The 17,925-nt window shown below is 36.7% G+C and overlaps 1 protein-coding gene across 33 annotated transcripts in view; it reads left to right on the top strand.

The window, feature by feature from the left end:
• LOC149474319 (protocadherin gamma-C5-like) overlaps positions 1 to 17,925 on the top strand; it is a 561,663-nt gene that overhangs the window by 334,328 nt on the left and 209,410 nt on the right. For 2 of the 33 annotated variants that reach the window (XM_089654621.1, XM_089654282.1), the window contains exon 1: positions 13,498 to 16,086. The exons of 29 other annotated variants lie outside the window; for them this stretch is intronic. In XM_089654621.1, coding sequence (XP_089510747.1) covers positions 13,639 to 16,086 — 2,448 coding nt within the window. In that variant the 5' untranslated portion in view covers positions 13,498 to 13,638. Of the gene's footprint in view, positions 1 to 373; positions 2,974 to 7,781; positions 10,390 to 13,497; positions 16,087 to 17,925 lie in introns of those variants that run through there. 2 more of the 33 variants (XM_089654372.1, XM_089654752.1) reach the window with 2 other exon arrangements.

Raw genomic sequence — 17,925 nt, 5'->3', positions numbered from 1 at the left:
TAAAAATTTCCCGTTTTCTACAATCTTTAAGAGTTATTGCAATTGTGACTCGCCAGATATAATAAAAACTAAATTTATCTCAAGTAACAGTAAAATGTCTGTGTTCTACTAATTAAAAATATAATATTTATCTAAGTTTGATTTCAATAAAAAAACAGAGATTGTGTTTTAGGTATCCTAAACATAATTTCAGCTGGGATAATCTTGCTTTGGATGAAATTAGAAGCAATGACCAGAGGAGGGCAGGCTTGCCATCCATTTAATCACAACAGTTGCAACACAGAATCTTCCAAGTCTAGCTCTGCACTCTCCTCCCCCTGGCTCAGTGATTCTCCCTCCCTTCCTTTCCCTCAAACACAAAGAAGAGCTGCTGTTGCTGAAATCATGCTCATAAGAGAATACCATGGATTTTTTATTTATGGATAGATCATTATGTAGGACTGGAAAGCAAAATCTGTAAACTACATGCATTTTGGATTACACAGGATCTATGGTACAACGAATACCAAGGATTTAATTTAAGATATGGACATCAGAGACTGCTGTCTGTGTTGGAAATGGCAAGTAGCTTTCTCCCTTCTCCTTTGTAGCTGGGGCTGGGTCTCTGGGCAGCTTCGTTATTCTATTGTAGAGGAGTCTGATCCAGGGACATGGGTAGGAAATGTAGCTCAGGATCTGGGCATAAAACATGCACAGATTTCTCAGCGCAGTTTACATTTATCATCTGAGAAATACCAAAAATATTTTACTGTAAATAAGGAAAATGGAGGCTTGACTGTTAAGGACAGGATTGATAGAGAAATCTTTTGTGGATCCAGTGTAAGCTGTGTGCTAAATTTAGAGGTGGTTGCTGAAAATCCTTTAGAGCTGTTCAATCTAGACATAGAGATTCAGGATGTTAATGATAATTCACCCAATTTTTTTATTAAAGAACATAATATAGAGATCACAGAATTATTGGCAAGTCCAGGTGGTAGATTTGCCTTGGAGATTGCAGAAGATTTAGATGTAGGTATTAATGGTGTAAGTCAGTATATATTAAGTAAAGATTCATTTTTTTCATTATCTGTAAAAAATCGTGTAGACGGCACTCTCATCCCTCAGTTGATATTAGAGAAGGTGTTAGATAGGGAAGAAAAACAACAACACAATCTTATTCTCACTGCTATTGATGGTGGAGAACCAGCTAGATCAGGATCCTGTCATATCACAATAACAGTCTTAGATATTAATGACAATCCACCGATGTTTGAGCAATCAGTTTATAGAATTACCCTGAAGGAAAATCTCCCTTTAAATACTGTCATATTACAATTAAATGCCACAGATCTGGATGATGGTGCAAATGCAGAAATTGAATATTCTTTTGATAGCCACACATCTAAATCTGCAAGGAAACTATTTGTTCTGAATAGTCAAAATGGAGAAATTTATGTAAACGGATCTGTGGATTATGAAGAAATTGTTTCTCATGAATTGTCTATCAAAGCAGTAGACAAAGGACTCCCTAAATTAGAAGGTGACTGTGTGGTACATATAAAAATTGAAGATGTAAATGACAATTATCCTGAAATTTCTTTTGCTTCAGTGATAAATGAGATTCCAGAAAATGCTCCTTTTGGAACTGTTGTGGGAATTATTAATGTACAAGACAAGGATTCTGGGAAAAATGGAGAGATAAAACTGGATCTGTCACCCACCAATCCATTTAAAATTAGAACTATTAAAAATCGTTATTCATTGGTCACTGATAGCAATCTGGATAGAGAAAATATTTCTCAATATACTATTGAGCTCACAGCTTCTGATTTAGGGACTCCTGCTCTGTCTAGTAAGGCAACTGTTATTCTTGGCGTTTCCGATGTTAATGATAATGCACCAGCATTTACACAATCTACATATAATGCTTTTATTAGAGAAAACAGTGACCCAGGGACACTTCTATGCACTGTAGCTGCTCTTGATACAGATGAGGGAGTTAATTCTCATCTGGTTTACTCTATAGTAGAGAGTCAGATTGATGGATCTTCTGTATCCTCCTTTGTTTATATTAATTCTAATAATGGTGATATATATGCTCAGCGTTCCTTTGACTATGAGCACATTCAGACTCTACAAATCACTATAAAAGTGGAGGATTTTGGATCTCCAAAGTTATTTTCTATTGTTCCTGTCTTTATATTCATATTGGATACAAATGACAACTCCCCCACCCTGCTGTATCCGGAGCACTCTGAGGATCTCATTGTCCAAGAGAGGATCCCAAAATCTACAGGTGCTGGATATCTTGTGACAAAACTAACTGCAGTGGATCTGGACTCTGGTCACAATGCCTGGTTGGCATTTAACCTCATTGATCCTGGTAGTTCTCCACTGCTCCAAGTGTCTAAATATACAGGAGAGGTCAGGACTGTACGAGGATTTCAAGAGATAGAAAATACAGAGCAGCAACTTGTCATCTCTATAAGTGATCATGGGGACCCTCCATTGTCTACTACTGTCACTGTACTTGTTAGCATAGCAGATGATGTTGTAGTAGAGAGACCCAGATCTGGGGATCTTCTCACAAACTCCAAACCACCATCAGATATGACTTTATATTTAATTGTTTCTCTTGTGGCTATCAGTTTGGTTTCCCTTGTTACATTCATTATATTACTGGTGAAATGCCTGAGGAAGGAAAGTTATAGTTCTAGCAGCAGCTGCTGTTATCTTACTGGATCTGAATCAAAATCATACATGGATCAGTATCAGCCGGCTCTTTTCCTGAACACAGATGGAACCCTAAAATACATGGAAGTAAGAATGGTTCCTCCAGGAGTACAGGGACAATGTTACCAAACTAATGTACCCCCAGCCCCACAACAGAGGGATTCTGCTTTTCTACAGTCTCTGGATTTTCCTCAGTTACGGGAACTAGTTAAAGACAATGATAGCACATCAGATACAAGTTACCTAAATGGCCTAAGCAAGGTGAGTTGAAACCTCAGTCTACTGTGCTTTGCCTTCCAAATATTTATGTAGAATATGGTATGCTTTATAATTAATTGATTTTCTATTTGTTCATTCGTGAATTAGTAACAGAGGGTGCTTGAATAGTGCCTAAATAGTCTAAGCGGAATGATAGTTTAACATTTCGTTTGTATGCTTTCCCCTTTTTTAAGGTAATCCTGTTTAAAGCAAATGTGTCATGAATTACATCATTAAAGACTAACTTAGTTGTCTGATAGCAGCTACCACCTACTTCCTGTATACACTGCCAGTATGTTTCACTGATGCATTGGCAAGTTCTAGGAACCTTCATACTTCATAAACAGCTTCATGCAAATAGCAAGGCCAGCACTGGAGCACCCTTGTTGTTTTGCATCAAACAATATGGAGACCTACTGAGAGATTCCTCAGTACATTCCACTTCACCTTCACTTGTGGCAGGTTTGCTCATTTTTATTACAGTGTTTATATTCGGTCTTTGATTATTCAAAGTTTTAAGGAGTTTGTCACAACACCACAAAATAAATCAACAACATAGGGTACTGAAGAAAAACTAATCTTTCAGTCATCTTTCTTCTATCTCAGTTTTAAAGATGTATTAAATGACATTATACTGAATAACAATTCAAGTGTCCATTAACCAAATGGCTGTGATCGATCTTGTATGTATACAGTTCTGTGTACCTAGAACTTCGTATAAATCTGTGGATAGAATGAGCAAAGCTAAACCTGTTATGTCCAGTGCACGTGTCATTCATATCTTAAAGGGAAGCTGACATGAAATACCATTGTTCTTTGGAGACCTTATTTACTGTATTACTTCCCTGGCTGTCTTGCATACCATCTGAAATATTTCTAGATTTACTATAGCTATCCATATACAAATTAAATTGTGTTTGTTTCCTGTTGATTCAGTAAACATTCTATCCATGCATGCTCCTGCCAGTACCCTCAGCTCAACAAACTTTTATCTGAAGATCAAAAGAGCTTTGTTCAATATTGTCAGCAGCCAATCAGCTGGAAGGATGGTGGATGGAGGAATCTACTAAACCTCTTACGTTCATCCTTTAGGTTGAACAAAATAAATCTATGCATGTATGGCCAGCTTAAGCAAGAAAAAGTATGCAAGTTAGAAGCTATTTTCCAGCTGCATACTTTTATAGGATAGCGACTTTGACTCCTGTCATTTTTGTTGAACAACTTAGCCGGCATGTAAATTTTGGAAGGACATCAAATTAAAAATTCTTATCCAGTATAGTATTTTTAACATGCATTAACCACTTGCAGTTGCAATATTGTATTTTTGTGACACAGGTATAGTCAAACTATGTCTTTCACAACATCTTTGAAAGGTTTCTTCTCTGTTTTGCACTTCAGTCTGCCAATATGACTCAAAACTCAAACAAAATTAAAGCATTTATATGTATTTATTATTTGATTGTATTTGACTTTCTATTAGAGATGAGAATTTCTGCCAATTGGCCAAGGGCCTGGGAATCCTGTTTGAAATTCTGCCGAACCCATATGAAATTCTGCCAAACCATATGATGAATAAACTCTCCAGTGCTATAAACATCAGTGAAATAAGGATACGTTAGAAAGATTTAGCAATCTGCAATAAGGTGGAGGACAGTAATCACTATGAGGGAAAAATAGTGTACCTGACCAAAGACACAATAGTCCAGTGACATTGGGCTTGTTTTTCTTGTCACAGGTACATGCACCATACCATTTAAGCTAAACCTCAACCTAAGTTATGGCTCATAGAATGATTTATTTTTATTTTCAATAAAATAAAGTTCAGCAATTACTTCAAAGGGTACAACTAAAATTAAGTTCCCAGAAGAAACAATTGCTTTCCACATACAGAATTTTAATACCAGGGTACTGTTACTAGACGTATATGGGAATTTTATTATGGGGATACCCAGTTATTGCTTTAAAGGCCTGCCCTTCCTTTTTCAGTCTGAACTTTCCTTTGAAATATACTTTACAAGAGGCTAATAACAAGACGGATTCAGGTGTATATGGTAGTTCAGCTATAAAATATTTTATTTAATGCTTTGTTCATATATATGCAAAATTATTGATTAACATAGCTGGTTACTTTAAAATTACATTGAAGAAAGACAGGAAAATGTTATCCTAAAACAAGGGCTGTAATTTTTTTTTAATTCAGCATATACATGTGATTTTTCTGTAGCACTGTATTAGATTCCTACATTATTTTATAACTAAGATCAAGGGACTTTTGTTGCGTAACCTACACAAATATATACACAAAATACACAATTAATGAATTCAAATTAAGAATAAATACAGACGCATACACATTTCACAGAATCTGCATCTTCAGAACCATGTCACATGCCACCATGCATACAGACCACCAGAACTATGAATAAAAAAAATGTATATATAATATATGTATATATATATCAGAAGGTGTTAAGCATTACCTTCCATGTCCATCTAAAAGAATAATCAATAATGTAAACAATTATTACAACTATAAATATTTGACAAACTAAGCTTAAGTCTTCTGATTATGTCATTTGAGGAAATGCATAGAGAGGGGTAAGCATGTTATGTTATCATGCTGGTTCATGGTACTTATCATTAATATATGACAAGCAAAACAAGAGTTTTTGCCAATAGAATTCAAACTGGCAGCTCTTGTTTTGTGGTGGGACCCTATGCAGATGATGGTCTTTTTGTACTTGCATGCTGTTTATCATAGCTTAAACTTCCACAAAGAAGATGGTAAGTACTTACATATTGACACATATATTGGCTCTTCCCTCCAAACAACCACAAAAAAAATGATTTATATGAGTGAGGAAGTGTGCTGACCACCAAGAAACCCCTAGAAATGAAGATAGAGGAAGCAGGCCTGTTGGGAAGAGCTATAGAGAGAAAATAATCAGTTAAAACAGCACCAAGCACCAACTTTAGGAGTACTACCCTTATGGTGCATTGTCAGAGAGAGGTAAAGTACCTAACAGTTAGGACCACCAATCACAGAAATAAGCAAACCCTCCAGATAGAAATGAGGAGCAGAAATAAATCTGACTTTCTACATCCACTCCATAAATCCAGTAGTGCATGTTACCTGATGTTCACCCCAGAAACCACATGCATGCACCACCATGGATCACGGCTGTAACATTGTGTAATGACATACGTAGCTGATTGATGTTACCTCCCAGTCCATATGCCACAACTTGCAAACACCCACACGTGCAGCAAGGTAAGCAACATAGACTGCCCATTAAACATATGGGTGTATATACATATATATCATGGCATTGGGCAGGACACTAGTGGCCAGGTGCAACACCACAGGCTGTGAGCTCCATGCTAAGAAAACCAAGGAAAAGGCACATTACCAGAGGACATCACCACCAACTGTTAAGAAAAGATAGAGCTAGAGGATGACCTGAGTAGTTGTTAAAGAACGGGACAGGTGAGAAAAGAGAAAAGTTTAGCAACCTCTTCTGTGATAACAGGATCAAAAGGGAAAAGTACTGAGTATGGAAATATACACTGAGGTGTTTATTTACTAAATGTGAAGAGTGCAAAATCAGGCTCACTTCTGTATAGAAACCAATCAGTTTGTAACCTCAGCTTGTTCAGTTAAGCTTTGGCAATAAACCCCAGTATGTTAAATGTAGGAGATATCAGAACAGCAGGATCTCATCGTGAATTGCATTTTACTTGTTTTTTTAATGATTGGCTATATCCTGAGCCATAAATCAGTTAGTGGGTGGAGACAGTGGAAGAAAGTTGTTAATGAGCATGATGAAACAGGTCTGTCTGGCAGCATAAAGGGATAGTTTGTATTTTAGGAGGGTGGATTTGCAAAAGGTGAAGTATTGTAGGGATGTAGCTTTATGCTACACTAAATTAAGAGCATGGCTGTTTCTTTTGAGACTACTGGTGTTGCCTGTTGGCCAGAGTTGTAGTGGTCAGGGTCTAATTCTGTGAGTATTAAGGGGACAGATATGAACAGGTAGGATGAGGGCAGGGCAGGACAGAAGTGAGATTTTATCATACAAGTAATCAGTAGCAGAATAGAGAAGGGAAGGGTTAAAGTGGTGAAGGTTTCTATAGGAAATGGTTGTCTTTTGGAGGGATAAGAGGCTGCAGATTATAAAATGTTAGAATAATGTCTGCAACTAGAATGAAGTATAATGAAGACCTTTTTGAAGATTAGAGCACATTTTAGAGGCTACTTAACTAACACATCATTATTTCAATAATATTATAAAGTCAAGGCATCAAATATTATGTCTATCTTTTCATCACTATCAACAAGCAATGCGTTTTCAGCCTTTAAATTAGTTTCTTTTCATGCATTCTTTTACCCTTAATAAATCATTGTTTATTATTTTTTGAGTAATATAATTTCTGAAAGCATTACCTTTGAGTAGAAATACCTCATTTAGTGTAGCATACTGTTTTCTAGTTCTGGAGACACCTAACCATTTTGTCAGCTGCACTGAATTATATACTATATATTAAAATATAGTAAAAATCTACTGACAACTTTCAAATATACAGTAATGATAACTGAAAGCCATTTTACTGTATTTAAAATATAAATAGAAGTGATAACAGAATATGGGATTTTCTTCTAAAAATGTATACTGTGCATTACATTAAAGAGTAGGGTTACATTATTGACCAGAAGAGGGCAGCCTTGGATTATTTAGTTTCTATACTAAATCCATTCAAGCTAGCTCTGCACTCTCCTCCCCCTGGCTCAGTGATTCACCCTCCCATCTTGCCTCACACACAAAGAAGAGCTGCTGTACATAGAAGAAAATGCTGTGGATGTGTTTTTCTATGGGTGGATATTTTCTTCAGTTCTGATAAGAGGAATTTGCCAGCCACAGGCATTCTGGATTACACTGGATCTATGTTTCATCAAATATCAGGGATCTATTTTGAGATATGGACATCAGAGACTGCTGTCTGTGTTGGAAATGGCAAGTAGCTTTCTCCCTTCTCCTTTGTAGCTGGGGCTCGGTCTCTGGGCAGCTCCGTTATTCTATTGTGGAGGAGTCTGATCCAGGGACATGGGTGGGAAATGTAGCTCAGGATCTGGGCATAAAACGTGCAGAGATTTCTCAGCACAGATTACATTTATCATCAGAAAAATACCACAAATATTTTACTGTAAATAAGGAAAATGGAGGCTTGACTATTAATGACAGGATTGATAGAGAAATGATGTGTGGATCCAGTGTGAGCTGTGTGCTGCATTTAGAGGTGGTTGCTGAAAATCCTTTAGAGCAATTCAATCTAGACATAGAGATTCAGGATATTAATGATAATTCTCCCACTTTCTTGTATGATAATTATGTCATAGAAATTACTGAATTCTGGACAAATCCTGGTGCTCAATTTGCCTTAGAAATAGCAAAGGATTTGGATGTTGGTGTTAATGGCATTAGTCAATACATATTAAATACAAATCCTTATTTCTCATTGTCTGTAAAGAATCGTAAGGATGGCACTCTCATCCCTCAGCTGATACTAGAGAAGGTGTTAGACAGGGAGGAGAAAAGAAAACACAATCTTATTCTCACTGCTATAGATGGTGGAGAACCAGCTAGATCAGGATCCTGTCATATCACAATAACAGTCTTAGATATTAATGACAATCCACCAGTCTTTGATCAGTCAGTGTATAAAATCAACCTTAAGGAGAATATCCCTTTAAATACTGTTATATTAACTTTGAATGCAACAGATCTGGATGAGGGGGCAAATGGAGAAATTCAGTATTATTTTGATAGTCACACTTCAGAATCCTCAAGACAGTTATTTGATTTAAACCAGCATAGTGGAGAAATCTCTCTTCAAGGAAATCTGGATTATGAAGAATTAAATTTTCATGAATTGTCAATAAAAGCAGAAGATAAAGGATTACCCAGACTGATAGGGAATTGTCTGGTTCAGGTGGAAATAGAAGATGTCAATGATAATCCACCAGAAATTTCTTTCACCTCTTTGACAAATGAAATTCCTGAAAATGTACCACTAGGAACAACCGTGGGAATAATTAATGTGAGGGATAAGGATTCTGGGAAAAATAGTGAGATACAATTGAATATGTCCCCTCATTTGCCTTTTAATATCAGAACAACAAAAAATCATTATTCACTGATCACTGATGGGATTCTGGATAGAGAAAAAATACCAGAATATACTATAGAGCTGATAGCTACTGATTTAGGGTCTCCAACTCTTTCCAGTAAGACAACTGTTATTGTCAAGATTTCTGATGTTAATGATAATGCACCAACATTAACACAATCTACCTATAATGCTTTCATTAAAGAGAACAGTGACCCAGGGACTCTCCTATGCACAGTATCTGCTACTGATGCAGATGAGGGGGTTAACTCTGATCTGGTATACTCTATAGTGGAGACTCAGATAGATGGATCTTCTGTATCCTCTTTTGTTTATATCAATTCTAATACTGGTGATATATATACTCAGCGTTCTTTTGACTATGAGCACATTCAGACTCTACAAATCACCATAAAAGTAGAAGATTCTGGTTCTCCAAAGTTATTTTCTACTGTCCCTGTCTTTATATTCATATTGGATGCAAATGACAACTCCCCCACCCTGCTGTATCCGGAGCACTCTGAGGATCTCATTGTCCAAGAGAGGATCCCGAAATCTACAAGTGCTGGATATCTGGTGACAAAACTGACTGCAGTGGATCTGGACTCTGGTCACAATGCCTGGTTGGCCTTTAACCTCATTGACCCTGGCAGTTCTTCTCTGTTACAGGTATCTAAACATACAGGAGAGGTCAGGACTGTACAAGGATTTCAGGAGGCAGAAAACACAGATCAGCAACTTTTCATCCTTATAAGTGATCATGGGGATCCCCCATTATCTACTACTGTCACTGTACTTATCAGTATAGTAGATGAGGTTGTAGTACAGAGGCCCACATCTGGAAATTTTCTCACAAACTCCAAACCCCCATCAGATATGACTTTATATTTAATTGTTTCTCTTGTGGCAATCAGTTTGGTTTCCCTTGTGACTTTCATTATATTACTAGTGAAATGTCTGAGAAAGGAAAGTTATAGTTATAGTAACAGCTGCTGTTTCCTTAGTGAGTCCAAACCATACATGGATCAGTATCAGCCAGCTCTTTTCCTGAACACAGACGGAACTTTAAAATACATGGAAGTCAGGATGGTTCCTCCAGGGGGACAAGGACAATGTTACCAAACTAATGCGCCCCCAGTCCCACAACAGAGGGATTCTGCTTTTCTACAGTCTCTGGATTTTCCACAGTTACAGGAACTAGTTAAAGACTGTGATAGAACATCTGATGCAAGTTGTCTGAATAATTCAAGCAAGGTGAGTTATAATTTAAATCTGCATTTCTTTACCTTTCAGTCATTGGAATTTGGCAGGCTTCAAATTTAAGACTTTTATTTGATGCAGGAATTAGTAAAAAATTGATATAGATGATCTTAGATACATCCATGCCAAGTTTGAGATCTCTTTCCACCTGTTTTATGCTTTTTTATTACTTAAAAGTAAGTTGTTATTATCCTCTTGGGCTGACGTAAGGCACCAACTTCTGCCTGTAGACTCTGAAAGCAAACTTCAGTGTTAACCAGTATGACCAAGAACTCACAGCCTTTCTATACATACACAGTTATTTAGTAAGGATAACAAGCAGTACAACCTAATTGTATCTTATAATGCAATGTGGTGGTGTATTCAGAGGCACCTTAAAGTAAAACTAAAGGTGAAACTTTTTTTAGTTTTGGATAGAGTGGAGAGGGATAAGAACACCTGTCAGGTTTTATTGCTGTCTGTGCCCCCCGTAGGGAGATTCACCTTCTCTATTTGTCCTGCTTACCATTATCATTGAGAGTGAAAGGAAAAAAAATCCCACATTTTGGGTTGTCCCCAGAACATTAATAGAGAGGTAATCTCCCAATGGAGACATTAGTTTTGGTGACCTGTGGGACCCCAAGGAATTTCACTAATTCGCAGGGATTTCCTCTCACTGCTTGTGTTGGCTATGGGTCAGGAAGTGAAGCTAAATCTCCCCAATGGGACACAGATGCAAAAAAAAATACTAACAGAGTTAATATCCCTCCCATACACTATCCAAAATGAAAAAAAAAGTTGTGCCCATAGTTCCACTTTAATGCATTGTAGAGGATACTGTGTGAGTATGCCAGAGCTTTCACCCCATGTGGTTAATTTTATGCTTATATCAGCTATGAATTCAATAAGAACATTATTTTTCGTTATGAGTTTGCACTCAGCATGATAGTACATTTATCAACTGGTCATACAATATAACATATGTAATCTTTAAAATGTTATTTTTTTATTATTTGTTTTTATTTTTTTTAATTCTTTGTGATACACTGATACATTTTATAAAAGATTATTTGGCTCATGTTTATTGGGTGTTTACCCAAGCATGGCCATGTGCAGCCATTCAATTGTATTGATGGCTCTACATGGCTTATTTGGCTCCCCAGGCACCTGAATGTGCTTGGGATTTTGCGTGGCAGCACACAAGAGCTAGTAAGCATCTGTGAGCATGAGGCCTTACAGTGCTTATGTTTGTTATGTCATTATTCATGGAATTGGGTGTTTATGAGAAGACCACCAAGTATGTTAAAATTATTAGGAAAATCTAAAGTGTTGCAGACAATGATTCCAACAATCATTTTTCTAGTTCAGATGTAATAAATGTTATTATAATAATGAACACTGCAAGCATACACTGAATGGACAATGGCTGTGTGCAGGCTGTCTGAAAGCATCTCTCTGGACTTTGTAAACCTCTGTGGTTAAATGGGTACCGCTACCTAATATTTTTTGCTTGTGTTCAGTATATTTGTCAATTGTACATTTAAGGGATTCTGACATGTAAGAAATACACAAGATTCTATTTTAGGACCCCTTACAATTACATTATTTTCTGGTTTGTCATGCTGATCCTCTGACCGCATCACTTAGTAATTAGCTACTGTTACTATTAGTTTGTGTTCTGCACGTGTGTGTTTTGTTTTTCATCTGTTTCATTTATTTGTTTATTTTTTAACTGAAAAAAAAGCTCAAGACATATTTATTAGGTTTAGGGTACTATTGTGCATCTGATGTACTTTATATGGAGTGTATGTTGCAAGTTGAATCTATTTGGTATAATATTCACTTTGACATGTTTTGGGTTTTTTTTTTCTTTTGCTTTGTGGATTGTTTGTACTTATATAACCTGGAAGCTGCAACTTTTTTGCTTGTTGCTGTTATACAGTACAAACTGCATATGTTCCTGATACAAACTACTCTCTTCATTTGTAGTCTGAATGTAAAATTGTTGATAGGCAACGTGATCTTATTCCACTAACACACTAAATGAATACATAAACCCAGCTACATTCTGTAAGGAACATTATACTTCCACCTAGAATCTGGGGACATTTTGTAATACCAGGTCAGGCTAGTGCTTTATGAATCCTTTTGTTTTAGGAAAAATCTTGCAGAAATTATGCTGGCACTAGTTGAGCTTAGCTTGGTATTTTTACAGAGGTGCTACTGCAAAATTAGAACCAACAGTACCTTCTTACAAATATTAAAGCTATGTACTTAAAAATGTCCTATAGACATGAAAACATTACGCTTTCCCTCGCTTTCCTGGTGTGAATGCTGCTGTGCAGAGTATTTCAGGATGCTGATGTGAAGACAGATTAGGGTATATTTGCTAGTTGCATACAAAAATAAATATATTAAAACAAAAAATCAATAAGCAAAGCTGGCCATTCTAAACTGTATACTTGCTTAGTGTGGGCTGTTCCTGTTTGCAGTCACGCATGCATACTGTCACATGCTAAGAGAAATTCTCAAGCTAAATTAAATAAAATAGTTTAATCTTCTGTACATATCTGATTATTTTTAAGCAGATCTTACAATAAAGTTTGTCATCATCATGAAATAGAATACAGTAAATGTTTTCTTACAGGTTAGTATAAATACATTTACTTAAATAACAAACTGTTGCACACATTATTTGCAAGAGTATTATAGATAATGAAGCACAATATTACACATGAAATGTATTAAAATAAACCACCAAGCTTATCATTTAACCTCTACCTAACTAAATGTCTAGCAACACCTTTGTTTAATTTTCAAAGTTACGTTTCTTTTGCTATAATTGTTTAACCTTCAACAGATCATTAGAGAGTAGAGAGTATCTAATGGCCATTTTATTTAATTCATAAAAAATACACAGAATTGTGTTAAAATGCAAAAGGATATTTTCTGGATTTCTTTATTTTGAATTGTTGAATGAAGTTTACATTATGGCCAGTAGAGGTCAGACTTGGCATATTTAGAGTTTTACAGCTTGATCATTTCTAGCTAATGCAGCGCTCTCCTCCCCCTGGCTCAGTGATTCACCCTCCCATCTTCCATCACACACAAAGAAGCGTTGCTGTACAGAAAAGACAATGCCAAGGATGTTTTTCTCTGGATGGATTATTTTGTTGATGCTAATAAGAGATTTTTGACAGCTATATGCATTGTGGATTACACAGGATCTATGTTCCATCAAATACCAAGGAAACACTGTAAGATATGGACATCAGAGATTGCTTTCTGTGTTGGAAATGGCAAGTAGCTTTCTCCCTTCTCCTTTGTAGCTGGGGCTGGGTCTCTGGGCAGCTTCGTTATTCTATTGTGGAGGAGTCTGATCCAGGGACATGGGTAGGAAATGTAGCTCAGGATCTGGGCATAAAACGTGCAGAGATTTCTCAGCGCAGATTACATTTATCATCTGAGAAATACCAAAAATATTTTACTGTAAATAAGGAAAATGGAGGCTTGATTATTAATGACAGGATTGATAGAGAGAACCTTTGTGGATTCAGTGCGAGCTGTGTGCTGCATTTAGAGGTGGTTGCTGAAAATCCTTTGGAGATTTTTAGTCTAGATTTAGAGATTCAGGATATCAATGATAATGTCCCCACTTTTGTAGTTAATGATCAATTTATTAAAATTACAGAACTGGTGACAAGTCCAGGTATTCAGTATGCCTTAGAAATAGCAAAAGATTTGGATGTTGGTGTTAATGGTGTCAGTCAGTACACATTGAACACAAGTCCTTATTTCTCTTTATCCTTAAAAAAACGTGTAGATGGAACTCTCATCCCTCAGCTTATATTAGAGAAGGTGTTAGATAGGGAAGAAAAACAAGAACACAATCTTATTTTAACTGCTATTGATGGTGGAGAACCAGCTAGATCAGGATCCTGTCATATCACAATAACAGTGTTAGATATTAATGACAATCCACCAGTCTTTAATCAATCAGCTTATAAGATAAAACTGAAGGAAAATCTCCCTTTAAATACTATTGTGCTGCTATTAAATGCAACAGATTTGGATGAGGGGGCAAATGGAGAAATTCAGTATTATTTTGATAGTCACACTTCTGAATCATCAAGGCAGTTATTTGATTTGAACCAGCACACTGGAGAAATCTTTATCAAAGGAAATGTAGATTATGAAGAGTTGTATCTTTATGAATTATCAATTAAAGCAGAAGATAAAGGATTACCCAGCTTGATAGGGAATTGTCTGGTTCAGGTAGAAATAGAAGATATTAATGATAATCCTCCAGAAATTTCTTTCACCTCGTTAATGAATGAGATTCCAGAAAATACACAAATAGGAATGACTGTGGGATTAATTAATGTGAGAGATAAGGATTCTGGAAAAAATGGAGAAATACAATTGGATATGTCTCCACAATTACCATTCAAGATCAGAGCAGTTAAAAATCGTTATTCACTGATCACTGATGGGAATCTGGATAGAGAAAAAAATTCCCAATACACTATTGAACTGACAGCTACTGATTTAGGCTCTCCGGCTCTGTCCAGTAGGACGATTGTTAGTCTCAGGGTTTCTGATGTTAACGATAATACACCAACCTTTTCACAATCTACCTATAATGCCTTCATTAAAGAGAACAGTGACCCAGGGACTCTTCTATGTACAGTGTCTGCTACTGATGCAGATGAGGGGGTTAACTCTGACCTGGTTTACTCTTTATTGGAGACCCATATAGATGGATCCTCTGTATCCTCTTTTGTTTATATCAGTTCTAATACTGGTGATCTTTATGCTCAGCGTTCCTTTGACTATGAGCACATTCAGATTCTACAAATTACGATAAAAGTAGAAGATTCTGGATCTCCAGGATTATTTTCTACTGTCCCTGTCTTTATATTCATATTGGACACAAATGACAACTTCCCCACCCTGTTGTATCCTGAGCACTCTGAGGATCTCATTGTCCAAGAGAGGATCCCAAAATCTACAAGTGCTGGATATCTTTTGACAAAACTGACTGCAGTGGATCTGGACTCTGGTCACAATGCCTGGTTGGCCTTTAACCTTTTTGACCCTGGCAGTTCTTCTCTGTTCCAAGTGTCAAAACACACTGGAGAGGTCAGGACCATACGAGGATTTCAGGAAGGAGAAAATATGGAGCAGCAACTTATCATCTCTATCAGTGATCATGGGGATCCCCCATTATCTACTACTGTCACTGTATTTGTCAGTATAGCAGATAATATTGTAGTGGAAAAACCCAAATCCGGAGATTTCCACAGGAATTCCAAACCACCATCAGATATGACTTTATATTTAATTGTTTCTCTTGTGGCTATTAGTTTGGTTTCCCTTGTGACTTTCATTATATTACTAGTGAAATGTCTGAGGAAGGAAAGTTATAGTTATAGCAGCAGCTGCTGTTATCTTAGTGGATCTGAATCAAAATCATACATGGATCAGTATCAGCCGGCTCTTTTCCTGAACACAGATGGAACTTTAAAATACATGGAAGTCAGGATGGTTCCTCCAGGGGGACAAGGACAATGTTACCAAACTAATGTGCCCCCAGCCCCACAACAGAGGGATTCCGCTTTTCTACAGTCTCTGGATTTTCCTCAGTTACGGGAACTAGTTAAGGACAATGATAGCACATCAGATACAAGCTGCCTAAATGACCCAAGCAAGGTGAGGTATTATTCGTATTATTTTAGATGTGGTTTTTATTTTAGTTCATAGCATCTAATGCAAAATTGTGGGTAATACTGAAGGTCAAAATTCTATGAGAATTGAGACTTCTTTTTAAGATTCCAATATCCAGTAATGGAACAACCTGACTGTATGTCACAATGCAATGTGGTATGCTCTTGATAGGTGTATCCCTGTATTTTCGGGAATATGATATGGGGATGCGTTTGCATACAGAATTTGAAAATTTTAAATCATGTTAATACTACATTCAAATGTGCTAGTAGTGCCTACAAGTATTGGTTGTTTTCATCTTTCCCCGCATGTGGTTAGCTTAGAATTTTTAAAGGGTATGTAAACCCTATAAAATGAATGTCTGCCTAATTCATTTGCCTTATTTGGTCCCTGATGGTCTGTTAAACATGCCACTGAAATAGTTTTGTTATATCTGTTTAATGTCTGTTGATGAAGCCAAAAATCATGTTTATAACTTTCTGTGTTCTTTGCTGTGCTGAATGTTACCAGTTACATTATTTTCAGTTATCTTTAAGGAATACAGAACCACACCTTCTGTGCTATGGGGAAGGGGAGTGAGGTGGCATCCTATAATCTTACTCTGTTTTCGTTGCCCTAATACAGAAGGTTGAGTGAGTTCATTCATCCTAGGACTGTGTGTTATTGGCAGAATTACTAGGTGAAAAGAAAAAGAAAAAAGTGTGGCAAAAGAAAAATAATGTAGCCAGCCCATTAGTAGATGGCAAGCTGTAATATATAGCATTTTTGTTTTTGGGTTTAGATACCTTTTAATTAGTGACAGCTTTAATTTAGAGTACTGTAAGCTAAACTGTGTGAGTCTTGCCATAATTTGCAAGTATGCAAAAGTATACTTACACATTATTATAAATGTGAACACCTGTGAGCAATCCCAAAAAAATGAAATTTAAATAAAAATTAAATTAAATTAGAAACTCTGCTCACACAGATACATACTCATAAAAATGTGCTAAATTCAGAAAAAACATAAAATGATTATTCCGTGCTTCTCTTAATGTTAACCAATAATGTATATAAAATTCCAATGTGAAAAAACTATATAAATATAAACAAAAACTACTAAATAATAAACTCCATCTCCATATTCTGATTCTTTCAATATATAATGATGAATTGTGCCTTCACCAACACCGACACCAGTTGTGCTCTCACCTGAGGTTTTTGATCGCATAATTAAGTATGGTCAAAAATGGCATGAGAATGATATCTCCCTGAGGAATCCATGTGTCCCTAGGTAACGCGTAGGGGAGGGGCTTGGTGATGTCAGGACGCTCGTGGTCAGCTGACCTGTCCCAGAGAGAGCTCATGGAGAGTTTGTTTAATGAGCATAAGCCATTTTTGACCAAACTTAATTGTGTGGTCAAAAATCTCAGGTGAGGGCACAAGTGGTGTCGGTGTTGGTGAAGGCACTTTGCATATAATGATGATTTGTGCCATTCATATACAATGTGCCTTCACCAACACCACTTGTGCTCTCACCTGAGATTTTTGACCGCACAATTAAGTTTGGTCAAAAATGGCTTGCGCTCACTAAACGAACTCTCCATGAGCTCTCTCTGGGACAGGTCAGCTGACTGCAAGCGTCGTGACATCACTGAGCCCCTCCCCTATGCATTACACCACAGGGACACATGGCTTCCTCAGGGGGATATCATTATCATGCCATTTTTGACCATACTTAATTATGCGGTCAAAAACCTCAGGTGAGAGCACAACTGGTGTCAGTGTTGGTGAAGGCACATTTAATATATCAAAAGGAAGATTTGAATGGTACAAATCATCATT

The sequence above is a fragment of the Staurois parvus genome, unplaced genomic scaffold (assembly GCF_062004578.1).
Source record: "Staurois parvus isolate SC_StPar_1 unplaced genomic scaffold, SC_StPar_1.0 ptg000006l, whole genome shotgun sequence".
Classification (NCBI taxonomy): Eukaryota; Metazoa; Chordata; class Amphibia; order Anura; family Ranidae; genus Staurois; species Staurois parvus.
This window is presented reverse-complemented; position numbering and strand designations above follow the sequence as displayed.